Below are 27,911 nucleotides of genomic sequence, written 5' to 3' on the forward strand. Positions count from 1 at the left end.
CAATCAATCAAACCACTCTGTGGTCTGTGGCTGTTGGCCTGTGAGACGCTACAGGAACCTCTGCTCCAAGTCAAGCTGACTCAGGAACAGCTTCTTTCCCTCAGCTGTCATTTTCTGTATGATGTTATGTAACTCATTACGTTTTTATTAAATTTTTTTTTACTTTTCAGAGTCAGTCAAACTACCTAGTGCACCTTTAGGTTGCAATAACCACCCAAACAAAAAACAAAAAAAAATACAGACCCTAGAAAGGACTGAGAAATCAGAGAGCGTTAATGATATTGTTTACGCTGCTTATTTTTTATAAAATAAATTACACACACTGTACAGTAGAGGGCGGTATACACTCAACGTGTTGCGACCTGCCTGGAAACAAACAGCGAAGAAGAAGAAAGGAAAACATCATGGCGGCCTCCGATGAGCACGTTGAGAGCTGCTCACTGGTGACAGACAACAGTTCACAAACACCGAAAACAGACAACACGGGAGACTCTCTACTACTTACTTACTTACACAAGACGGAAGAAGAAGACACGGGAGAAGAAGACGAGACACCGGAGGAACCGGACGAGACGGGAGACACAACAACGACGCTCAAAACAGATGAGACGGACGACGAAGACCCACCGGCCGAGGTAACTGGCCCCTGTAAATGTCCACCCCCCCAGGGCCCCCACCGTTATGTTATGATGGTCTGCATCCCCTGGAAAACTCCAAAATTTTGGGAAATTAGCTTATTTGCCATCTACCCTAGAGTTGGACAAGATGCATACCTTTTTCTTCTCTGTGCATGCAGTAGGAGCAGGAAGACGTTTGGAACTAGGCTAATGGAGGAACCTACTTCCAGTGACTGACGCTAAGCTAGGCTAACGGTGCGTGTCTTCCTACTAGGCTTGGGCGGTATTACGGTATACCGGGGTATTTCGAAATCAATACCGTCTAAACAGAGTTTTGTTGTAGTGCACACACGCGCCAGCAGAGGGTGAGACTAGTCCTCACTAGTGGGGCGAGCCATGCAGAGCTGGTTGTCTCTACACACAGGAGGAGGAGGGGAACTAGGGTGACTAGGGTGACAGTCCTGATATTCTCCACTTGCACAATCTGAAAGTAGCCATTTCCGGCTGACTTCCGGTTGCCAATGGCACTTCCTGTCCCATCCAAATACATTGGTTTTAGCTACTTTTCTCCCCTTATTTAAACAACTTTGTCGTCGCAGAGAGGCAATGAAACGTTTGTATTATTATAGTATAGAATGTATTTAATAAGCAAACGTTTGTCAGCAGGGTTTTTGGGCTGTATTTCATGTAAAAACGTTTACTGTTAGTTTCCTTGCTCAGCCAGCATTAGCTAACCGAAGCTAGTGGTTAAACAGGCCGGATTAGCTTTGAGCTAACTATCTTTCCCGACCCATGTATTCATTCCATTCTAAACATAACGTTAGTTTACAAAACATGACCCGTCTATATAACGTTGAGGAACAAATTATATAGACGGGTAATGTTTTGAACAACTAACGTTACGTTTAGAATGGAATGCATCGGCAAAGATCCGTTAGCTCAAAGCTATTCCGGCCAGTTTATCAACTTCCTGTCATTTAGAAATATGATTTTATAGTGAAAATCATTACCAAAACGTCCGGAAAAACCTAACGGGAGCATTATAGACGGTCATACAAATGTACAAATGCTATAAGGTGGCAAGAAATGCACTATAAACAATACTTTATGCATCGGCAAAGATCCTTAGCTCAACGCTATTAAGGCTAATGCTGGCTAACAAGAGGCTAGCGCAAGAAACGACGCCGCAAAGTATTGTTTATAGTGCATTTCTTGCCACCTTATAGCATTTGTACATTTGTATGACCGTCTATAATGCTCCCGTTAGGTTTTTCCGGACGTTTTGGTAATGATTTTCACTATAAAATCATATTTCTAAATGACAGGAAGTTGATAAACTGGCCGGAATAGCTTTGAGCTAACGGATCTTTGCCGATGCATTCCATTCTTTTTTTTTTTTTTTTTTATTGGTCTTTTTCCCCCTCCATTTTCCTCCGATTTTCTCCCATCCCAATGTTAGTCGTATGCCAATTCCCAGTCCCCTCCTGGTCGCCGCGCCCTACCCCCCACAGTCAGATCATTTGGGAGAGTGGAGGCTACCACGTGCTTCCTCCGACACACGTCCAGCCAATCACCGCTTCCTTTCACCTGGCAGCGCGGACTCTCATTGAGAGGGCGTAGCGTGTGGGAGGACCACACTATCCCCCTCACGTCCAATCCGCGCCTAGCAGGCGCCCCGACCGAACTGCAGGAGTCGCTGTTTACAACGACCCGGACCCACCCCGCCAGCTTCTCCCACCCTCTGATACAGCCAATTGTATCAGTGCAGACGGCCAGCCAAGCTGGTGACAACCCCGGAGCTGTGAGCTGGATTCGAACAGGCGAACCAAGCTCACAGCTCCGGGGCTGGTGACGAACGCAATCTCCGCTCGACCACCTAACCGCCCTGATGCATTCCATTCTAAACGTAACGTTAGTTGTTCAAAACATTACCCGTCTATATAATTTGTTCCTCAACGTTATATAGACGGGTCATGTTTTGTAAACTAACGTTATGTTTAGAATGGAATGAATACATGGGTCGGGAAAGATAGTTAGCTCAAAGCTAATCCGGCCTGTTTAACCACTAGCTTCGGTTAGCTAATGCTGGCTGAGCAAGGAAACTAACGGTAAACGTTTTTACATGAAATACAGCCCAAAAACCCTGCTGACAAACGTTTGCTTATTAAATACATTCTATACTATAATAATACAAACGTTTCATTGCCTCTCTGTGACGACAAAGTTGTTTAAATAAGGGGAGAAAAGTAGCTAAAACCAATGTATTTGGATGGGACAGGAAGTTCCATTGGCAACCGGAAGTCAGCCGGAAATGGCTACTTTCAGATTGTGCAAGTGGAGAATTGGGCCGTTTGTCCCGCGTCCCGCAACAACAAAACAATGTCCTGCAATTCAAAGATAAAAAAAAATATATATATATATTTTTTTTTTATTTTTTATCTTTCAAAGATTATTATTTAAAAAATGTTTTAAATGTTGTTAATTTAATGCCTCGTTCCAATACCCTCTTATATTTAAAATAAAAAAATCGGGCGACGTCACAAACCGATGCATTGCGCAGCCGAGCAATAGTATCCATCTGCAGGACCACAGCACCGACACATTCAGGACCGCGACACTTTGCGGACCCACACTCTCCAGACCCTCGCTCCCATTGGCTGATTTGGGTCATGTGACCGTCCCACCCAATGGCTGAATTGGAGTGGGATGGTCACGTGACCCAAATCAGCCAATGGGAGCGAGGGTCTGGAGAGTGTGGGTCCGCAAAGTGTCACGGTTCTGAGAGTGTCGGTGCTGTGGTCCTGCAGCAGGATGCATCTCCAGCCGAGGCTGCTGAGCAGCTCACTCGAGTCGCACTGCCTGTCACCTGTCCGAGCCGGTGTTCTGCGAAATTCTACTACTCTGCTGAGAACTGCTGCCGTAGCGCGAATCGCCTATATGTTTGGACAGCTGGGTGACGTCAGTCACGTCACCCTATAGTTCACTCCGAATTCCAACAGGTGTACCGACATTTTATCATCTACAAATACATTCGGCTGCAAAGCCAATTACATGCAAATATTTACATGCATATACAGTTCAAAAGGTGCAATGAAAAACATATGTTTAAGATATTGTTTAAGATATATCAACAACAAGACTCAACAAGACGTTCGTCAGCAAGGTGGTAGGATATTGTAGTGTGAACGATTGTGGGTCATGCGCATGCGTGCGCCATGCGTGCCAGCAGGTAGTAGAATTTCGCAGAACACCGTTTCAGATGATCCCCAAAAGGTAGAATGCAGGATCTGCCACTGACAGGAGCTTCACCATCACACATGGAGGAGAGGGGGACGTCACATATAGTTGTTCAGCAAGTCTGGCCCGACTATTATTGAGAACTGAATCAATCAGAGGGTCGGTTTGTTATAATAACAGAATACACAGGGAGTATCGCCGGGACACTGTCCAGAGGGAAGAGGGGGCAATAGAATCCGGAGGCTAATATCCCCAAAACCGGAGGTGAGTTTAATAAGATTAATAACAAAATGAGCTATATATAGCCTACCGTCTGCGTCGAATATGATATATAGGCATTTAAATAATAAATACATTTATTTAATTTTAATTAGCAATCATTTTTTTTTAAATACTTCAACCCCCCCCCCCCCCCCCCCCCCCCCCTACGTGTCCCGCATTGTCCCGCAAAAGCAGTGCTTCTGTCCTGCGACTGAACCATTTTGACCTGGTCACCCTAAGGGGAACCCCGCTTCAGTGAGTGAAATTAAATGAGACACGCTTACCGTTGCTGGTGCTGCGGGCTAACTGGCTATTCTGAGAGCTACCTGTAGTGCTGTGTATGATCACAACGGTGTTCACGCTTTACGGTAATGTTGCGACAGTGCTGTGAAAATACCGTAAAGCGTTGTGACGATAGTGTGTGTTGTTGTTGTGTGTAGGATGCTGCGGGCTAACTGCTACCATTCTGAGAGCTTAACGTTAGCACTAGATGCTGCGGGCTAACTGCTACCATTCTGAGAGCTTAACGTTAGCACCAGGGGCGGAGCTAGGGGGTGGCTACTGGGGCTCAAGCCCCGAATGTTTTCTGAAAAGCCCCGAATCTATTTAAAAAAAATAATGATTTTTTTTTTTTTGACAATTCATCATTGTTACATGAAAATATGTTTTCACCAGATTTAGCAGAAGCTAATTTCCATCTGTGGTCTATCCAGCTGCTAACTGTATTTGAGTGAGTTAAGTCTTGGTGTCATGGTAGACTCGGACCTAAGCTTTAAATCACAATCAACAAGTTGACAAAAACTTAATTCTTCCACCTTAGAAACATAGCTAAAGTACGGCCATTTATAAATCAAAAGGACGCTGAAAACCAGATCCATGCCTTTATCTCAAGCCAACTCGACTACTGTAATGCACTCCTTACCGGCCTCCCGAAAAAATACGATGATAACTATTTTATTGCAATGCACTATTGCATTATTTTATTCTATTTTACTAACTATTTTATTGCACTGCACTATTTTACTTTGTATCAGTGAATCATAGACGCCTGGCCATAAGAGCATTCGGAGCATCTCTGCTCTCCCACTATTGAACTTGGGGGAGCAAAGGTATGCTCTTGCTCCACCACTTTTTGATCATATGAAAAATGATATATCCCCCCCCAATATATAAATCTAACCATAACTACGTTATGGTTAACTGAGTTTTATAGTGAAAAGAGCAGCTTTATTGGTCAAGATTGAAGGCTCTATATTGCAGGAAATTGCACGTACAGCAGCGTTTCCGTTAGCCGGTAATTACCGGTATTTGACCGCCAAAATCTGTTTAAGTCCGACATATTTAATATCTCCGGTCTTAATGTCCGGTGAAAATAATTCCCTGAGTCTAAGCACAATTTGATTATTTGAATTGTATTAAAATAGGCTAAAATTAAATAGCCTATGCGATGAACGAAACGATCATTACATTTGTTTCCTCGTTGCTTCTAATAATGACAACGACGTCGTCAGCGAGAGCTTAGTGCTGGGTGTGCGAGTGCATGTGAAGCTGCAGAGCCAGAGAGGCAACAGCACAATGCAGTATTCCAGCAGTACTCCAATTCAGCCATTTTCAGCCAATGTTGGGTGGGGGGCGCTGCTGTGCGGTTCCCAGAAAAGAGCCAATAACAGCTAAATCAGCTTCTCTGCAGCGCCATACTCTTTGCAAATAAGTCGTTGCGAGGTGGAGAGAGTCGTCACGCAAACCACGATAATGTTGCCGTCTCTCTGCTTTCTCAGTTCTTCGCTTGATATAATTAATACAAATGTCCAATATAACGGAATTCGTTAGCTCATAAAAATGTGATTATAACAGACTGCTGTTTAGTGTCGGACCGACTGCCCACAGATACGCGGTCTATTTTATTTCAAGTCAGCAGCAGCACGGAGTATCGAGGGACTTATTTTATTTGGAATATATTAATTAATGACTGTATACGCAAAAGTAGCCTAGTTTTAAGTAATAATATTATAAATCTACATGCCTTGAGGATGACATTCTTTATATAGCCTGCCTATCAATTGTTTTAAAACTCAATAAACTATGACCGGAATTAATCTCATTTGTCCGGTAGATTGAAATCTTGCAGGTCACGGAGACCGGCAACAATTTTTTCTAACGGAAACCCTGACGTACAGGTTAATTAAATTAAAAAAAAAAAAAAAAGGGCACCTATCTGGCCTAAGCCCCGGATCTCCTATAATCCTAAATCCGCCCCTGGTTAGCACTAGATGCTGCGGGCTAACTGCTACCATTCTGAGAGCTTAACGTTAGCACTAGATGCTGCGGGCTAACTGCTACCATTCTGAGAGCTTAACGTTAGCACTAGATGCTGCGGGAGGACTGCTACCATTCTGAGAGCTTAACGTTAGCACTAGATGCTGCGGGCGAACTGGCCATCTCCGTGATTTGTTTACTTGGTAACACCCCCCCCCTGATGATAATGAAAGTCATACCGTCATATACCGTATACCGGGGTATTAGGTGATCAAGGTATAACGGTATGAAAAAAGTCATACCGCCCAAGCCTACTTCCTACTCCTACTGCATGCACAGAGAAGAAAAAGGGTATGTATCGTCTTGTCTAACTCCAGGGTAGATGCCAAATAAGCAAATTTCCCAAAATGTTGGAGTTTTCCTTTAACAATTGTGTGTATTGAGCTGTACTGTACCCATTCTGCAATCTGTTAATAAAGTTTTCAACCAATCAATCAATCAGCCGAAGATCCGGGACACGCCGGAGGACATCCGACTCGAAGCCATCGCCAATACCGTGGCGTTTCACCCGGGTCGAGATGTCCTGGCCTGCGGAGACCTGGACGGGGACATCTATCTCTACTCCTACTCGTGCACGGAGGGAGAGACCAAGGAGCTGTGGTCGTCCGGGCACCACCTCAAGTCTTGCAGAGAGGTGTCCTTCTCTCAGGACGGACAGAAGCTGTACAGCGTGTCTAAGGACAAGTCGGTCCACATGATGGACGTGGAGGTGGGGAAGCTGGTGACACGCATCCAAAAGGCCCACGCTGTCCCCATCAACGCTCTGCTGGTGGTGGATGAGAACATACTGGCCACGGGGGACGACGGAGGAACTGTGAAGGTTTGGATCTAGCACTCTTATGTTACTGGTCTGGTGGTGGACCCACAACATTATTGACATAAAAATTAAATAAAAAGCCATAACAATTCATGTAAAATACTTAACGGATGTTAACTTTATCTCGGTTAGAAGCAATATAGACAGCATTCATAGTTAATATTTGCAATCTACCTCTGCTAGGTCACATTTATCAATAAAGAAAAGTTATTTTCTTTTATTCTTTAGTCTAATGTCTACAAAAAAGGAATCCATTATGATCAAGACATGAATGGAATACAGCTTGTAAAATGTTTACTATATTTACTTGTTTGTTTTCATCTACAATTTCCACACTTGGACCATTGGTCCACCCCATTGGACCCAAACACCACATAATATAATATAAATGTGTAGGAGGAAGCACAGTGTGCGCTCAATGAAAATGTGTTATTTTATATGTTCTTCACAGGAAATGAGCCAAGCCCAACGAGGCTCGGGTTAAAAAAAAATTATTCATTGTCTCATTTCTCTTTTAGTAAACATTGAAAACGGGTCCCACAGACCTGAACGCCACACAAGGGTTAAACATTCACTATCCACGTTGTTACAACTCAACAAACATTAAAGGGGAACTACTCCCAAATTCAATAATTCATACATGTTATTCATATTCCTTGCCAGGTGTAACTCTGTGACAGCCAGGAGCGATACTGACCTGTATATCTTTATTTAAATCATCATCATTAGGTGGCTTCTTCGTTCCGAAGGTTGCCTATCACTCTCCAACCCATTCTGTCCCCACTTCTTCTCTCCAACTCTGTGACTCCGCCTCTCACTCCGCTCCAATCACAGACGTCGTCTACCCAGCCTCTTCTTGGTCTTCCACTTCCTCTCTTTCCATCCACCTTCCCCATCACCCCTTTGAATATCTCCCCGCTGGATCCTCTCAGAACATGCCCGCACAACTCCATCTTTCTCTTTTTCAACCTCTCCAGCAGCTGTCCTCCTTGCATATCCGCTCTTCTCAGTGCCTCCTCATTCTTGATCTTATCCTTCCATGTTATCTTCAGCATCTTCCTCAGCGTCCACATTTCAAAAGAGTCTATCATCCTCTTTGCCGCTTCATTCAGCGTCCATTAGGGGTGGGACGATACATCGATCCAGATCGATATATCGATCTATTATCAATAATCAAATAGGATCGATGCAACGTAAAAAGATCGATTTCATATTGCGATACTCTTATTTTGAAAATCCCCTCGTGAGCATTTCCGCCCGGCCGGAACAACAACAACAGTAGCTCAGCGTGTGTAGACGTTAGAAAGCATTGCTTCAGAGTCCGCCTATTTTGCCCGAAATAAGTGCCTGTTTTTTTCCCCCACAAGGGGTCAAATGCATCTAACATGCTTTCCATCCTCGCCATTCCTTTATGCCCACGTCGCGTTAAATACCGAAATTAACGCTGCGTTAGCGTGAGCTAACTAAGCTAAGCAGCTAACCGTGAGAGGAGAGGAGAGAGGAGAGGGGACTTGGGAAGGGGTGGGGGCACTGGGCAGTCTACCTTTCTGTGGGGGAGGGGCATTCTGTGTGTGTGTGTGTGTGTGTTACTGAGGATGGACAGATAATGTTGATATTTAAACATGAATACATAATAAATGTATTCATGATCATCATGCAACATAAAACAATTGTAGGAAGTTTGGGAGAGGAAGGGGTTTTAGCTTGCGTGTTGTGAGTTCCAAAACATTTTACTTAAAGTTTAAAGCTCAATATATAAATTAAAAACAATAGATTGTTTTTCATTTAAATGTCTGGAAGAGCTCAAAAATAAAAACATCAATTGATATTTCCGTAGCCTTTTTTTAGTTGATCTAAATGTGACTGATTGTGTTAAATGGGCACATAATATCGCCTCATATCGATCACAGGCACCTGAATCATATCGTATCGTGGCAGACTTTGTGATATCGGTAAATATCGTATCGTTGTCCAAAGAATCGATATCGTATCGTGATGAAACTGGTGATTCCCACCCCTAGCGTCCATGCTTCTGCTCCGTATGAAAAGACTGACATAACATACGTTTCCAAAATCCTGGTCTTCGTTTTCCAACTTATGTTTCTTCTCAATAATTCTTTATGGTAAATGGCTGCTTTTTTATATAGCGCTTTTTATCCAAAGCGCTTTACAATTTGTTACTCACATTTTACCCATTCACTCACACATTCACACACCGATGGCGGAGGCGACCATGCAAGGTGCCAACCTGCTCATCGGGAGCAATTAGGGCTTAAGTATCTTGCTCAAGGACACATTGACATGCTGCCCGGGAGGAGCGGGAATCGAACCGGGAACCTCCGGATTGCCAGATGACTGCTCTACCTTCCACTGTCGCCCCTAAGAGAGATACTAGAGAGATACAGGAGCGATACTGACCTGTATATCTTTATTTAACTCAGCCAGGAGATACTGACCTGTATATTTGTATTTAACTCAGTGACAGAGCGATACTGACCTGTATATCTTTATTTAACTCAGCCAGAAGCGATACTGACCTGTATATCTTTATTTAACTCAGCCAGGAGCGATACTGACCTGTATATCTTTATTTAACTCAGCCAGGAGCGATACTGACCTGTATATCTTTATTTAACTCAGCCAGGAGCGATACTGACCTGTATATCTTTATTTAACTCAGTCACAGAGCGATACTGACCTGTATATCTTTATTTAACTCAGTGACCGAGCGATACTGACCCAGGGTGTCCGCGGATCCTTAAAAAGTCTTAAAAAGTCTTAAATTGGTTTATCAATAATTAAGGCCTTAGTTTGTCTTAAAATGTCTTAAATCCATTTTCAGAGGTCTTAAAAATGCCATAGAAAGGAAAGATAAAATGCCATGTCATGTTTTATTATGAAATCTGGGGAAGTACGGTTAACGGGAGATAAAGTCGGGAGTTTTTATTGACCGCGTTGTAGCATCACGCAGACCGGAATGGGGCGGAACCAACACGGGTCCTTATGTTGGCCGGGAACAATTTCAGTGGAGTCTAGCTAACGTTAGCAAGGCGAAGCGGAAGCGATAACGTTACGTTTAGTTTAGCATTTGCACTCATTTGGAAAGTGCCAATTTAACGAGAACTGGCTCGACAATCCACTGTTTGCGCGATGGTTGGTCAAAGTCAAAGACCATTACGAGGCCCGCTGCAACAACAAAAAAAGAGCAGTCGAGTCGCACATGCTGAGCAGCGCTAAGCGTACCTCTGCAAAAACGGCGCCTGCAAACTACTATTTCGAATTTCTTTTCGGCCCCGCCATCTCAGGTAGGACTATAACATCTGCACCAACAGAAGTCTGGATAACATGCGGCTCCACGCCAACACTTGAAGCTGAGGTCTTAACTTGAAAATAATCTATTCACGGATGTAAACAAGGACACGTTTGTGTTTTTGTTCGATGAGAGTCACCCACTATGTATTTTTTCCTCCCACCCACCCCCTCCTAATGTACAGTATCCTCCCATCATATGTATGTTAGGATCTATGGGTAACAGTACTGTATATTTGCATATCTTATATGTCACAAATGTAACAGTACTATATACCTATATGTCCCTATGCCATAAATGTCATGTATGTTGAGTGTCATAAATGTCACTATGAATTGACATTGGACATTTACGGTGCCCAGTTTCTAATTGCAGCCTCCCGTAGGTGCTCTTTAAGAGCGGTTTTGAATGTGGGCAGGGGTAAAGTGGGTTTTAGGAGTGAGGTTAAGCAGTAGTCTGACCAGTTTGTTTTGTGATGTTTGTAATCTTGTTTTTTGTGCCTTTGAGGTGCTTTGGTACCATGAGGTGCAAGCATAGTCGTAGTACCCCTGAATGAGTGCTCCTGCCAGAGTCTTCAGGGTATTCTTGTTTACCAGAGAGCAGATCCGGTACAAGAATCTAGTTTGTTGGTTGACTTTTTTGATACCCTGGGGAGGGTGGTAATAGTTATGTGTTCTGACAGGTATCAGTCCTATGGTGATAATCATGTGTTCTTACAGGTATCAGTCCTATGGTAGTATGTGTTCTGACGGAAATGTGGCTGTTGCACTTGCTGCTTGGCCCCTGGTATATTTTGTATAGCTATATTTGCTATTTATGTTTGGTCACCCCTTTGTTGAAATTCATCCAATCCAGTTACTCCTTTAAGTTCAAGATTTTTAAGTTTCCAAGTTATTTTTTAATAAACATCTTTGGACCAACGTGTCCCTAAACTTAAACTAATTGGTGTCGTTGCATGATTTTTGCCATTTTGTTATTGTGAAATTGGTATTAAATTTAATTCTGAGTGGCATTAAAAAGTCTTAAAAAGCCTTAAATCTGACTGGGCTAAACCTGCAGATACCCTGTGACCTGTATATCTTTATTTAACTCAGTGACAGAGCGATAATGACCTGTATATCTTTATTTAACTCAGTTATAGAGCGATACTGACCTGTATATCTTTATTTAACTCAGTGACCGAGCGATACTTGTATATCTTTATTTAACTCAGTGACAGAGCGATACTGACCTGTATATCTTTATTTAACTCGGTGACAGAGCAATACTGACCTGTATATCTTTATTTAACTCAGTGACAGAGCGATACTGACCTGTATATCTTTATTTAACTCGGTTACAGAGCGATACTTACCTGTATATCTTTATTTAACTCAGTGACAGAGCGATACTGACCTGTATATCTTTATTTAACTCAGTGACAGAGCGATACTGACCTGTATATCTTTATTTAACTCAGTGACAGAGCGATACTGACCTGTATATCTTTATTTAACTCAGTGACAGAGCGATACTGACCTGTATATCTTTATTTAACTCGGTGACAGAGCGATACTGACCTGTATATCTGTATTTAACTCAGTGACAGAGCGATACTGACCTGTATATCTTTATTTAACTCAGCGACAGCGATACTGACCTGTATATCTTTATTTAACTCAGCGACAGCGATACTGACCTGTATATCTTTATTTAACTCAGTGACCGAGCGATACTGACCTGTATATCTTTATTTAACTCAGTGACAGAGCGATACTGACCTGTATATCTTTATTTAACTCAGTGACCGAGCGATACTGACCTGTATATCTTTATTTAACTCAGTGACAGAGCGATACTGACCTGTATATCTTTATTTAACTCAGTGACGGAGCGATACTGACCTGTATATCTTTATTTAACTCAGTGACAGAGCGATACTGACCTGTATATCTTTATTTAACTCAGTGACAGAGCGATACTTGTATATCTTTATTTAACTCAGTGACAGAGCGATACTGACCTGTATATCTTTATTTAACTCAGTGACAGAGCGATACTGACCTGTATATCTTTATTTAACTCAGTGACCGAGCGATACTGACCTGTATATCTTTATTTAACTCAGTGACAGAGCGATACTGACCTGTATATCTTTATTTAACTCAGTCACAGAGCGATACTGACCTGTATATCTTTATTTAACTCGGTTACAGAGCGATACTGACCTGTATATCTTTATTTAACTCAGTGACAGAGCGATACTGACCTGTATATCTTTATTTCTACTGCAGGTGTGGGACTTGAGGAAAGGCACCGCGTTCATGGATCTGAAGCACCACGATGATTATATCAGTGGCATCACCATCGACCAGGCCAAGAGAACCCTGCTGACTTCCAGGTGATGTTCTACTACACAGTTTAGGTCTAGAGCAGCGTTTCCGTTAGAACATATTCGTGCCGGTCTGGGTGTCCTGCAAGATTTCTATCTCCGGACATATTCGAGAAATTCCGGTCAGAGTTTTAAACAGCAGTCTGTTATAATCACATTTTCATGAGCTAACGAATTCCGTTATATTGGACATTTGTATTAATTACATCAAGCGAAGAATGAGAAATTGATTTGCAGAATCAAATTACTATCTATCGCCTCCCAAGTTAGTGCGATACACTAATCCAGCATCAAGCTCCCGCCCCGCAGGCTCCCGCTGCAGCAGCTGTCACACGCACCCCCAAATGAATCTCGAGTCGACATCGCTTCACCTCGTTGTATCAGACACGTCACACATATCATAATGTTCAACTTCACACACAGCAAACTGTAGTTGATCATCACATTGCCTCGTTTGCTAGCTCGTCGCCACATGCAGAGAGGACGAGCCACATGCTCGTAACGCATTTGTTGATTTCATTACATTTAGTTATAATCAATAATATGCATTACTATGTGACACGGCAGTCAACCAACAGTTGCATATGATTAAAAAATGTCAACACTCACTCACCCCGTCTCTCGTTGTGCGAGAACAGCGGGTCGTCTGGTTGGTTCGACTTTGATATATCCCCATTGGAACAGGTGGACGGACGTCTGCGAGGCTCGCAAACGGTAGCAGCAGACTGGGGATGCTCTTTGTGGTTCAATCAATAAAGTGTACTTTGTGTACGTTCAATCAATGTTATCTCTCGTACATCATAGAGGCTAGACTATAATGTCGTACCTCAGCCAGGAGAATTTAACTTTCCACTCGGGCCGCCGCCTGAACGCTCGACTTTTCTTTTTATTTTCCGTGGGAGCATCGGCGGTCTCTGACTTCAGAAGACTCATCTTCGTTGTCAATGTCATTATTATTAGACCTGCTTGTGCTTGGTTTCATGAAATATTTGTTAAGTTTAGCTTGTTTGGCCATCTCTCTCTCTCTCGCTCGTATACCTGTTTGTCGTTATGGTGGCTGGCCAGACAGGCTCAAAAAAAGAAAGAAAAAAAAAGATTCACATCTGAGCGGCGCCATCCGCGCTTTATCAGAGTGAAGCAACAATGAAACAAATGTAATGATTGTTTCGTTCATCGCATAGGCTATTTAATTTTAGCCTATTTTAATAAAATTCAAATAATAAAATTGTGCTTAGAGGAATTATTTTCACCGGACATTATGACCGGAGAGATTTAAATATTCGGACTTCAACATATTTTGCCGGTCAAATACCGGTAATTACCGGCTAACGGAAACGCTGGTCTAGAGAACCCTGCCAGGTGATGTTCTGCTACACAGTTTAGGTCTAGAGAACCCTGCCAGGTTCTACTACACATGTTCTCGACATCATTGTAAACGAGAGCTTGCTCTCAATGATCTTTTTCACGATTAAATAAAGATTTAATTGAATTTGTATCCTGATGAAACGGGCTGGTCGAAAGGGACTTGACACGACATTTGACCTGATTGGGTTAGGGACTAAATGTTGCCACTTTGCCAGGAGTAGAGAGGAGGGAAATGTGGATATGAAGATATGAGAAAAAAAAGGTGTCTATTTTCTGGCATGCACTCTACATCCAGACAGTTGACCTAACGAGATGAAAAAGTAGTCATTCTAATCTAATCTGAATAACATGTTCTAATATAATCTCATTAACATGTTCTAATCTGATTTTAAAAGAACACGCCAACATTTTGGGAAATTAGCAGCCAGATAGCTTTTCTACTGAACGCACAGAGGAAACTGGTATCTTGGCTTCTTGTCTCTCTCTGGAGAAGACGGTAAACTCATTTCCCCAAATGTTGGCGTGTTCCTTTTAACAATGTTCTAATTTAATCTGGTTAACCCTTTCACTACCAAATGGTTAAACCTTTCACTGTGTCAATACAGATGCTTAACCCTTTCACTGCCGCACAACAAAGGGTTAACCCTTGCACTGCCACACAACAAAGGGTTAACCCTTTCACAAGCACACTACAGAAGGTTGGTTAACCATTTCACTACCCCACTACATAAGGTTAACCCTTTCACTGCCACACAACAAAGGTTTAACCCTTTCACTACCACACTACAGAAGGTTAACCCGTACACTACCACACTACAGAAGGTTAACCCTTTCACTACCACACTACAGAAGGTTAACCCGTACACTACCGCACTACAGAAGGTTAACCTTTCACTACCACACTACAGAAGGTTAACCCTTTCACTACCACACTACAGAAGGTTAACCCGTACACTACCGCACTACAGAAGGTTAACCCTTTCACTACCACACTACAGAAGGTTAACCCTTTCACTACCACACTACAGAAGGTTAACCCTTTCACTACCGCACTAGAAGGTTAACCCTTTCACTACCACACTACAGAAGGTTAACCTATTCTATTCTATGCTACAGTGGCGACGGCACCATGGGTGTGTTCAACATCAAGAGGCGCCGGTTCGAGGTTATCTCCGAGCCCCAGAGCGGGGACCTGACCTCGGTGGCCATCATGAAGCGCGGCAGGAAGGTGGTCTGCGGCTCCAGCGAGGGAACCGTCTACATCTTCAACTGGAACGGCTTCGGCGCCACCAGCGACCGCTTCGCCATCAAGGCCGAGTCCGTGGACTCCGTGCTCCCCATCACGGACAGCATCCTGTGCGCCGCGTCCATGGACGGCTTCATACGGTGAGTGGGGTGGGGACAGGGTACAAAATAGTTACACGCCCAGCGCCACTGGCTTGTAGATTTAATGTTTGGCCGTCATAAATTAAGGTCTGGGCGCCATCTGGCGGCCAACAAAATCCACTGCATGGGTCGGCATTAATATGATGCGGGAGTGGTGAGTTGAAACGAAAGTGAAACTGTGTGTGTGTCTTTAAATGTAAATGAGATGCGCTCTGCTCACGAGGTCAAGGTGAGTTGAAAGTGTGTGTGTGCGTGTGTGTGTGTGTGTGACTTTAAATGTAAATGAGATGCGCTCTGCTCACGATGTCAAGTTTGTAACATGAGACGCACATGAGGTCTTACATCACCCTTTAGCCTACAAGAAAACGCTGCAATCGCGTTTTTGATTGTGCTCTGATATTTTACTATTTCGCATTTGACCAAATATGTGGAGGCATATTCCCTGCAACAGGTTCAAAGATAACTTCACATTTATTGGCAATTCGTTTCAGTTATATCGCTTCATCCAGGGTTCCTTCCAACTTGTGTTGACAATATGCAACCCTGGGCTGCTCAGCTACGGGGAATCAGCGCTCTCTCTCTAGACTAGAAAGGTGCACTCAGTAGAGCACCGATGTCCGCCAGGGCGGCAGCCACACATAATAATAATAATAATAATAATAATAGATTGGATTTGTAATGCACTTTTTGTTCACTGGGATCCCAAAGTGCTACACTACATGGTTAAAACAGTTAAAAAAAATAGAAATAAAATAATTATTAGTAAAGCAAATAAAATAAAATACAGAATAAAAATAAGATAAAAATAGAACATAGTTAATTAAAAACATAGTATAAACAGACAATTTAAAAACAAAAGCACAATAAAATTTAAATAAAAAGCTAACTGTCAAAGGCCTTTTTGAACAGGTAGGTTTTCAGGCCTGCCTTCTCTCTCTATCTATCTATCTACCTCTCTCTCTCTCTCTCTGTTCAATGATTGGCCAAACGTTACAATATAAATACTAATTGGATTTTTGGCTGGTAAAAAATCTGCCCGGCTAGTAGTTTTTAAAATCTAGTAGTTTTCACATACAAGGAATTTGCTTTGGTCGTTTTCGGTGCGACATGGGCGGACAGACATTAACACATTGGGCGCCAAAAACGCTTTCCAGCGTTATTGCCCACCATGCGTTGACCGCTGTACAGCGTTTTGTAGATCAATATTACATTTTTTCGCCATGGCATTCATAATTCATCCACCCAACCCCCGGTGCCCTAGCGGGACCCTAGATGGGACTGCAACGGCTCAATACCGCCGCCTGGTGGATGGTCGGGCGAGTTACACTCTCGCCAAAACCGGATGTTGTCATCGGTGCGTCAAGGAAATTCCTCCGGCAGTCACATCTCGCTACGGGACTTCTGACAGACACTATAGTACAGGGGTGGCCAACCCGCGGCTCGCGAGCCGCATGCAGCTTTTTGCCCGTCAATGTGCGGCTCTTCCATCCATAAAAAAAATTTAACTTTCTTTTTTTAACTTTTTTTTTTTTATGTCACTCATTCCATAAGGACGTAGAATAAACATTTTAAAAAAATGTTAATGGTCCATTTGCATGTTCTTGGTATCTGAATCTAGGGACATATATGGATCACTGGATCAGTGTCAGATTTGCAATAGTGTGTCTGTTACTAGGCTTGAGTAAATTGTAATGAACCAAAGGAGAATATCAATTCTATTTAATTTTTTTTTTATCTTTGACTGTGAATAACACCATGCTAAAATTTACCAGACCTGAAAAATCTAAGCAAATGAATAAAGGGAAGATGATTAAACAGAAGGTTTTGTAGATACAGTACTGAATTCTGCCATCTTTTTTATAATGTAAATTTGTAAATCCAGAAGTCGGATGATTGACAGGGGCTGGTGTGAGCTGCGTAGGGTAGTTTTTCGAAATTTGAAAGCCCTGAGTCTCTTCCTTCAAAAGACTACACTCACTTTTGAATGTGCCACTGTGTCAATATGCGCCGGTTTCCGACTCAATGCCCTGAGATTTCTATAATCTTATTATTTCACTAATAACAGTTAAAATAATTGGTAAACAAACATAATGCTGAAAATATACACTTTTACTGTATATCTCGGGCTTAAGAGGTTAACCCTGTGAGGCCCAAATTAAAAAGACATTAGCAACTTCAGAGGCCAGAGGGTGGGACATATAAACACATTTACTATCAAATAGCATTGTGAGGCTGAACAACAGGACCAATTGACTATACATGTGCTTAAAGGGGAACTATCTTATAAATGGCCTCTTTCAGTGTTTACCATTGTTTCTTAGCTATGTGGACTTATATTAATAGGATCTATGTCTCTAATTCTCATATTGGCGTATTCTTCCAATTCTCCTCTCACAATATTCACCCTCACTGAACTGAGTCATCTGAAAATGTGCATATCTGTGATGTCAGAGATTTCTCAGCTGCATAATAATGTGGCAGTTGATGTGGCAGTTGGCACCAGGCCACACAGTGGTTGGAGCCCAGCCTCAAAACGGCTTAAGATCTTGAGGTAGAAAAATGCGGTTTTTGAGTACTTGATTAGAAATACAAAACAATGCATTTTTCTTTTTTGAAAAAAAAACCTAGGTGTTTCATAGACTCTCAGGAATTGTGTAAAAGTGCCCAAATAGTGAAAGAAATAGTAAAATAGTTCCCCTTTAATATTTTTTAAAGGGGCTATGCACTGCTATTCCTAGCACTATTTGGGCAACTTTACACAATTCCTGTTAGTCTATTGAAGACATTTGTAATTTTTTTTCAAAAAAATTAATTGTTTTATATTTCTAATCAAGTACTCGAAACCATAATTTTTCAGCCTCGAGAAATCAGGCTGTTATGGCCTGGCTCCGCCCATAAGCACTTTGAGTGACAGTCAGACCACAGTCTGCACTGGTAGAGGGAGGGAGGGAGGGGGGGGAAGAGAGAGAGAGTTCAGTTCAGTTCAGAGTTTTTATTTGCCACATGGAATAATACAATCATAGTTTCTTCATTAAAAAATCATAAATAGTCATTCCATGGACAAAAGGAGCAGGAAGAAGAATAAATCTTATAGTTATATAGTTACCTGCCCCTTATTCCTAAACTAACATGTATTTTCTTAATGGTCGGCGTATAACCTTATTTACACAAATAATCATTTATACCATGAGAGAGAGAGAGAAGCCCCTCCCTCTCTCTTCCTTTTTTTCTTTCTATCACTCTCCCGTTCGGAGGTGTGTGTCGCGCGGACCTCCGTGCGGCAGGTCCCCCCCCCCCCCCCCCAAGTGCCCCCTCTCTCTCCCTCCCTCCCTCTCCCTTTTTTTCTTTCGATCACTCCCGTTCGGAGGTGTGTGTCGCGCGGACCTCCGTGCGGCAGGTCCCCCCCCCCCCCCAAGTGCCCCCTCTCTCTCCCTCCCTCCCTCTCTCTTCCTTTCTCTCGGCTCCCTCTCGGCTCTCTCTTCCTCTCGGCCCCGCAGCCCCACTCGCTGTCTAGTCTAGGTAGAATGGGGGCGGGCATTAGCTCCAACCACAGAGCCAATCGCATCACTGTGTCTATCCACAGCGCCCAGTGACGTGCTCAGGGACTTCAAATCAAAATGACCCGATTTACTAGAGGCACAGAGGGGGTGGGCTGAAACAGAGCAATTCGCCAATATGGTATTTAGACCCTAAAACACATTGATACGAACTCCTATTACTATAATACAATGCTAGAGACTGAAAAATGACATTTATAATGCATGGGACCTTTAAATAAACATAATTTTTTTAAATGGCTAAAAGTGATTTTGTAATTTTGCAACCGTGGGTCGCACAGGGTACTTTTAACCCTGTGAGGCCCAAATAAAAAAGACATTAGCAACTTCAGAGGCCAGAGGGTGAGACCTATAAACACATGAAGGGTGCCGTGACTGAAAAAAAAGGTTGAGAAACGCTGGTATGGTGTGGCTCTTTGTGGTACCACAGTAATTTTTGTGGCTCTTAGTCTCTGACTGGTTGGCCACCCCTGCTATAGTACATATGGATCGCTGCCATAACGCAATAATCGATATGATTTCGGTGTTTATTGCGCCATACAAACCGGAAATGGATGTAGGTGATCGGCGTCAAATAATTGGGATCTTTCTCCTCCAGTATCATTGGCGCACGGTAAGAGAACAGTAACGTTATTTTCAACCCGATTGTGCATTTCCTTGTTTGCAAACAGTCTGATCAATATATCCACCCATACTACATAAAGCCGTTACTGATGATCAAGGAAATATAAACGACCCCCCCCCTTTCCTCCACGCATGATGAAGCATAATGTATACCGATCATATACATTTGAATTTTTTAATATAGCGTGTATGAGAAATAAACGCCAATCAATAATCTATCATATGCGTTTGGGCCTATAACTAGCGTTTTTGGAATTACAGCAGAAAAGATAAAAAACATACTTATATTCTCGAAGGTATTAACACAACAATGTATGAATGAAAAAGTATAACGTTCCTACATCCTGAACGATAGATAATCGATGTTGAATGGGCCATAGTAATGTCAATATAGCAATACAATTTAAAAAGTTATAGCCCTGCAAAGAAGGTACACATCTCCATAGGCTTACAGTGCTGGCAGAGAGTGGTATAAGATGGGCACAACCCCCGGCGGTCAATGTGTTAACAGACAGATAATACAATAAAGAGGTGGAGTAAGATACAATTAATATATGAACTAAATTAAGCACAATAGAATAGAATTATGGAATCAAATAAAATAGAGGCCAGGGCTGTACAACTCAGTGAAATGATAAGGTAGCAGTCCCTATAAGACAATGGGTTGCTACTTTTTCATCTACATCATTTCATGGAGCTGTAATTGAATCCTTGTGTTAATTACAACTCCATGAAATGATGTAGATAAAAACACCTTGTTTTATAGGGACTGCTAGCTTATCATTTCACTGAGTTGTTTTCTGAGGAACGACGACATCACCGCCGGCCACAATCAAACTCATTAACTAGCCCTGTGAACCACCCTGGTTGTTGTTATGATACTGTTGTTGAGGATATTACAAGTATCCCTCCCTGCTGTAGGTGTTTCCTTGTTTCTACAAACATCCCTCCTATAATCCTCCTCACCATAATCTTTCCCTCCCTCTGAAGGTCTTCATGCAGTTCATATGTGTGCTGTTAAAAGTGTCCAGCAGGGGGGGGGTGTTGTCGCAGAAACCAGATTTTAGCTATCCACTAGTAAACAATGAGAGATGATGGCTCCCATAAGGCCACAAATATAAAGATGGGAAGCCAGTTAGATGCAAAAGTATGTATTGCTCAAACAGCATATAGATAAGGAAGTGCCTTAAAGGTGGAGTCAGTAATTCTGGAGATTGTTGATATTTTGTTTACACAAATGTGTTACATGTGTTAGATTTAGTCTCGGTCCCACTGCACTTAAAAAATCATGTCAATCATTTTTAAATGTTCAATTGCAATTTGAATCAATTGTTGATATATTTCTGGTAAATTAATAGTTTAGATGAATTGACTAATCTAAAATAATTGATGATTTAATCAATAACAAAATAATTGTATAGTTGCAGCTAGGGGTGGGACGATCCATCGATCCAGATCGATATATCGATCTATTATCAATAATCAAATAGGATCGATGCAACGTAAAAAGATCGATTCATATTGCGATACTCTTATTTTGAAAATCCGGCGACGTCATCGCCCCGCGCCCAGTGTTGTGAAACTCCGTTTAACATCAACAGCACACAGCAGTAGCGTCTAGACCGTCACTAGAGCAAGACTAGTGTGCCTATTCTGTGACCCAAAACATGTCCCTGCTGTTTTATTCTGCAACGGGTCCAATGCATCTAACCTGCTTTGCAATCCTCGCCACTCCATTATGCCCACGTCGCGTTAAAGATAACGTTACGTTAGCGTAAGCTAACAAGCTAACCCAGAGCCATAGGCAGAGAGAAGTGGGGACTGGGAAGGAGGGTGCATTCTCGGTATAGCCCCACTAACAGGATCTGGCCGGTATTTCACCTTAATACAGCTCTGTGACAGTGAATAGGATATTAATATAGAAAAAAAAGAAAAACAAACCAAAAACAGTGAACAGGAGGTCTATTTGTATTAAAAACATTATTGTTTTTCATTTAAATGTCTGGAAGAGCTCAAAAATAAAAATTTCAAATGATATTTCCATTGCCTTTTTTTGTTGTTGATTTAAATGTTACTGATTGTGTTAAATGGGCATATAATATCGTCTCATATCGATCGCAGGCACCTGAATCGAATTGTATCGTATCGTGGCAGACTGTGTGATATCGGATAATATCGTATCGTTGTCCAAAGAATCGATATCGTATCGTATCGTGATGAAACTGGTGATTCCCACCCTTAGTTGCAGCCCTACAAAGTAACATACGTCCACTAAAAGTGCTTGTTTTGACATTGAAACAGAAATCCCACTCAAACAGAAGTCTCTGAAATCCTGTGAGGCGTGTGTGTACCTTGCAATACAGCTGGAGGCGCAAGATGTGTGAGCTAGGAATCCAGCTACCTCAGATTGATTGATTGATTGAAAACTTTATTAACAGATTGCAGAATGGGTACAATACAGTACGGCTCAATACTAAGTTACAAACAATTGTTAAGGGGATGCAGACCAGAAAATGACTTTTGTCTTGTTTACATCGGGGTCCCCATTTTCAATTCATCAGAACATTTATGATATACACGACATCAGGGGCGGATTTAGGATTGTAGGAGATCCGGGGCTTAGCCCAGATAGGATTTTTTTTTTTTTTTTTTTACTTCTACACCACAACCTTTAACTTATACCACCACCTTAAAGCGGACAAAAGGCACTAGAGAACACTTAAATTCACACCCTTTAATTAATGAAGCAAACTATAATAATTTATAATAATAATAATAATAATACACTGTTTGTATAGCACCTTTCATACAAGAATTGCAGCTCAAAGTGCTTCACAGCAGTACAAAAAGACAGGCATAAAATGAGCACAACATTGGCAGATCAAGAGCAATGCATAAAGTGCAGACATAAAGCATAAAATAGATAGCACTAGCAGTAAAATATACAAAGTCAAGGTAAGACATAGAACATTAAATCACATCGTTTTTCATATTAGGATCTAAGATCTAGGGTTAACTCGCTGAACGTTGAGCACCAGGACCCCCGAAAACCAGAGTATAGTCGGGTTTTCATCGTTGTTTCTTTTATTCGATATTTCCATTCATAAAGACATGCTGGCAGCCTGTGTTATCACTGGGGATGGGTCTGAGATCTCAAAAGTCCAATACCGCCGCCTAACACCTTGCGGCCGCTATTGCACTCTATTTGAAACGATGTGGCTTGGTGTCTGTCATTTTGGAAATGACACCAGACCACCCTGAAACTACACTCATATTCACGACGGTATAAAACGGAAATGTATGGATGGAAAAATGATCTGTTTTTTTGCATCTTGACCGGAAGAAACTCAATGACAATCGACTATTATTAGATCCATAGCTATAATATAGCTTTAGGCCTGCAAACACAGCCACGTTATCCCCATGTTAAAAGGCGCTGGCCTTTCAACAGTAACAGTAAACAGCGCCATCTGGCGCTGAAAGTGTTAATATGCGTCTTTGTTTTTACGGTTTGATTATCACTGATACAAAGTAAAATAGTGCAGTGCAATAAAATAGTTGGTAAAATAGAATAAAATAATGCAATAGTGCATTGCAATAAAATAGTTATCATCGTATTTTTCCGGGAGGCCGGTAAGGAGTGCATTACAGTAGTCGAGTCGGCTTGAGATAAAGGCATGGATCTGGTTTTCAGCGTCCTTTTGATTTATAAATGGCCGTACTTTAGCTATGTTTCTAAGGTGGAAGAATTATGTTTTTGTCAACTTGTTGATTGTGATTTAAAGCTTAGGTCTGAGTCTACACCAAGACTGAACTCACTCAAATACAGTTAGCAGCTGGATAGACTACAGATGGAAATTAGCTTCTGCTAAATCTGGTGCAAACATATTTTCATGTAATTGGGTCTCATTTTACGACAAAAAATTTCCTCTTAGGCAGATTTCTGCCCATTTAAGACATATTAGGGCTGGGAGCGGGAGTCCCCAAATTTTCCTGAGATCAGATTTGAGCGTGGCTGAGAGCAGTTTTAACAGTGCTGAGGAGCAGTCGTATGATTGATTGAGTAATTGAAATTTTTATTAACTTGACAGACTGTGTTCTCATAGTGATTCCTTCATGTCAATGCTACAGGCCTCCTTGGAATTAATTACTTAATCATAATTAAAATAAATATGACAATATTTGTACGATAAGAAATTACCCATTTGATGTCGGAAAAATAAATAATATGGATTCATCTGATCACAGGGCAGCTGCTTAACCATATCTGAACCAGCTATTTTGGACAAATGTATAATTACTTTAATTACTCAGATATTCAAACACAATTATGCAATTATTGTGAAATGATTGAAAATAATAATTATTTAATGCCTTCTGTGGAATTTGTATTTCTTATTTGTTACACATCTGTTTTAATGATTAATTATATACATTTGAAAGAATGCAGGTCAACATGCAATGTATCCCATTGATTGGTATACAAGGGGACAGACCTTTGTTTGATTTGATTGAAAACTTTATTAACAGATTGCAGAATGGGTACAGTACAGTACAGCTCAATTACATACAATTGTTAAGTGGATGCAGACCAGAGAAAGACTTTGGTCTTGTTTACATCAGGGTCCCCCATTTTCAATTCATCATAACATATATGACATACCAGATTTGCAAATACAGTACTGTTTGTGATACAAAAAGAGAGTACATTTGACGTAGAAACTGTTGGAGGAGGTTGGGTAGGAGGGGTGGGTGGGGGATAGACTTACACTGTACAAGCAAAACTGTACATTGGAATATTGACAACCATACTTGGTCATTTACTGTACATTGGAGGGGGCTGATATAGCTATAAACCTGCATTCCTTCGAATATATCATTAATCAATGAAACTTATATTGAAATACACTATATAGCCTATACACCAACAGTGAAATGACAGTGGATAAATAAATAAGAACTAAAGCTAATCAGTGGAAATAGACTGCATTAATATTCCATAACAAGTCTTGTGTGCGCCTACGAATGAACAGTATAGGCTTAATTATGGAATAACAAGCCATACTGCGTTCATTCATTACGCCCGCCGTAGGCTATATATATTTCATTCATTCATATACAGTACTGCGTGCGTGTGTGCACGCGCTGCGGCAGGTGTACCACGAGCTGTATATGATGCCAATACATTAATCTAATCTAGTTTTGATGGCTCGCAAGACTCGCAAAGCACTTCCGCCATTCCATTTTCACACAGCTGCGTCACTAGTTGCCTTATAAGGAGCTCTGGAGGCGTTGTTTTGTATGCAAATGACCTGAACGGGAACGCGCGTTTCGAGTTTAAGACCGAATGCCATTCGCCAAGCAGGTACCAGATCTTGTCACAGGTGCGACCGTTTCAGCCACTTAATACATATTCCCAGCACGTTCGAGACTCAGAGTGAACTTGTCATTGATTCTGTCTCAGTGGTTCCAAGATAAGTCTTCCAAAATAACTCCTTGAAAAATGTTCGAGAATGAGACCCATTGTCCAAATTTTTTATTATAATTTTTTTTTTATATAGATTCGGGGCTTTTCAGAAAACATTCGGGGTTTGAGCCCAAGTAGCCACCCCCTAGCCCTGCCCCTGCACGACATACAGATATACAGTACTGTTTAGTGTTGTCAAAAATATTGATTTTTCGATACATATCGATTCTGAATATTTAAAACAGTTTAAATACTAATTTCCCGCAATATCGATACTTTCTGCACTATCGAAACGCTGTCTTCTCTTATCCTACAGCAAGTTGTTCCCAGTGCATTGCCCCTGCCCCTCCCCCTCCTCCCCACAGACCCGTCTAGTGTCAACATCTCTCATTCGCTCTGAAAAGAGCAAGAGTGCAGCACCTCTTTCAACATCAAAATCAAATGGCCCAGTAAACTATTCACTTTAGTTAAAAGCACGAGGCGTTGTCTAACGTTATGTAGCTGACTAGCTGGCTAGCTACTGATAGCTCATATCAACGGCTGATACCACCATTGGAGTTCGTTTTTTGCAGCTGCTGCTGCTAGCTAGCTAACGTTAGCCACCCAGCAACTGTAGCCAGCTAATACGGTCTGCTGGCTGCACCTTTTAATTCGCAATGGAGTGGAGCCAACTAACTGTACAAATCGATGTGATTGGCTGAGACTGTATTTTGTACGGTTGGCTGGCTGGCTGTTGTGGATTGGGGTAGCCAGCTAGCTGGCTGGAAGTTCGTAGTGCAGTAGCTGGCTAGCTGGCTGTTGTTAAAGGTAGCCAGCTGGCAGTGTGTAGTGCAGTAGCTGGCTGGCTAACGTTGGCCAATATAGCTGTAACTGAACGCCAATGATGCTAGCCTTATGTGATCTTTTCAGAGTTTCAGTTCATAGGAAAATACTTTGACTATAATGGTCAGAAGTAAATTAACTTAGATGCTGTTATGCTTAACACGCATTCCTGGTGAATTGAAAATGGGGGACCCCGATGTAAACGAGACTAAAATATTTTTCTGGTCTGCATCCTCTTAACAGTTGTTTGTATTGAGCTGTACTGTATTGTACCCATTCTGCAATCTGTTAATAAAGTTCTCAATCAAAGTACTATTAACATTACTTAATTTCTAAGATTAGATTAGATAATTTAGTTATTTTTAAATGTCTGATCTAAAGAGAAACAAAGGGTTTTAAAAGTGTTATATTTCTCTTCTCTTATAATACCAGAGAGAAGGTGAGGAGAACCGACCAGCAACAAAAGCTTTAAAAAAAAATAATAATAAAAATAAAGAAATTTACATTTTAAGATTGAAATCTTTTCCCTGTGGTATCGAAAATGGTATTGAATATCGATACTTTTCAAGGTATCGTATCGAAGTTAGAAATTCCAGTATCGTGACAACACTAGTACTGTTACATCCAGACATTTATGACATACAAGACAATACAGATATACAGAACTGTGTAGTAAAAGGAGATCATAAAAAATATATACATCTGCATGGGAAGAAACTGTACATTGGTGGGGGGATTTGGACATTTACAGGGGCCAGTTTCCAATTGCAGCCACCCGTAGGTGCTCTTTGAGAGCGGTTTTGAAGGAGGGTAGGGATTCACATTCCTTCACGGCTGTGGGTAGTGTGTTCCACATTATTGTGGCATAATTGCAAAATGTGTTTAGTCCCTTGTTTGAGCCGAATCTGGGTTGAACATGATTTGTGGAACTGGTGTTGTGGTCGTGGAATTCACTGACCTTTGGGAAGTATTTCGACATGTACATGGGTATCTTAGTGGTGTAGTGCAGGGGTTCTCAACCTTTCTGCTGCCAAGGCACCCCTGTGTTCAATAAAATATTCCAGGGCACCAGGGCTCGAGATTAACGATGTCCCGTCGTCCCGGGGACGATCAAATATTGATTTGGGACGAACCGAAATCTTTTTTGGGACGCAAACGGGACGGAGAGGATTTTATTTTTTTCACAGGAAATGTCAATTAGCCGACTGTCAGTGCGCGCATATATATATATATATGAATTATTCTACGTTAATAAAACATACCTGGTGATCAACTACAGTTTGCTGTAAACATTATGATATGTGTGTAGTGTTCTGATAACGACGGCTGCAGCGGGAGCTGGCTCATGCTGGATTTGCGAATAGCATGCAGCTGCAGAGCAATACTCCAATTCAGCCATTGGCAATTCAGCCGTTGGGTGGGGGGCGCTGTTGAGCGGGCCTGTGACCGGACCTGAAAGCACCCCTGGCTCTGCGGCTCTGCAGTTGCATACTATTTGGATTCGTTGGGAGCAGCACGGAGTCTCGACTCGGGACTTATTTTATTTTAGCAGCAGTTATCAATATCGACCAGGAGGACAGCGCGATCTAAGGGACATGTTTCATTACTAGTCAAGTGTCATTACTTTAGTTATCAAAGGTGGAATCTCTGGACGCAATGACATTATATAGTTTAAAGCTAAACTACATTTTTCTTTCTTGTTAGAAGAGGGAACTTATTCAGTTAGATTTGATTTTATCTTTATTTATCTCTAACATTTTC

At 41.7% G+C, this 27,911-nt stretch overlaps 1 protein-coding gene across 1 annotated transcript in view; it reads left to right on the forward strand.

Annotated features, from left to right (window-relative positions):
- Positions 1 to 404: 404 nt before the first annotated feature.
- The window catches only part of wdr55 (WD repeat domain 55), a gene marked incomplete at its 5' end in the record, with an annotated part of 33,716 nt that continues 6,209 nt past the window's right edge, over positions 405 to 27,911 (forward strand). Inside the window, 4 exon segments of the mRNA XM_084328550.1 lie at positions 405 to 635; positions 6,874 to 7,251; positions 12,832 to 12,938; positions 15,411 to 15,680. Coding sequence (XP_084184676.1) covers positions 405 to 635; positions 6,874 to 7,251; positions 12,832 to 12,938; positions 15,411 to 15,680 — 986 coding nt within the window.

This window comes from Notolepis coatsorum (genome assembly GCF_963971535.1).
Source record: "Notolepis coatsorum genome assembly, chromosome: 1".
NCBI lineage: Eukaryota > Metazoa > Chordata > Actinopteri > Aulopiformes > Paralepididae > Notolepis > Notolepis coatsorum.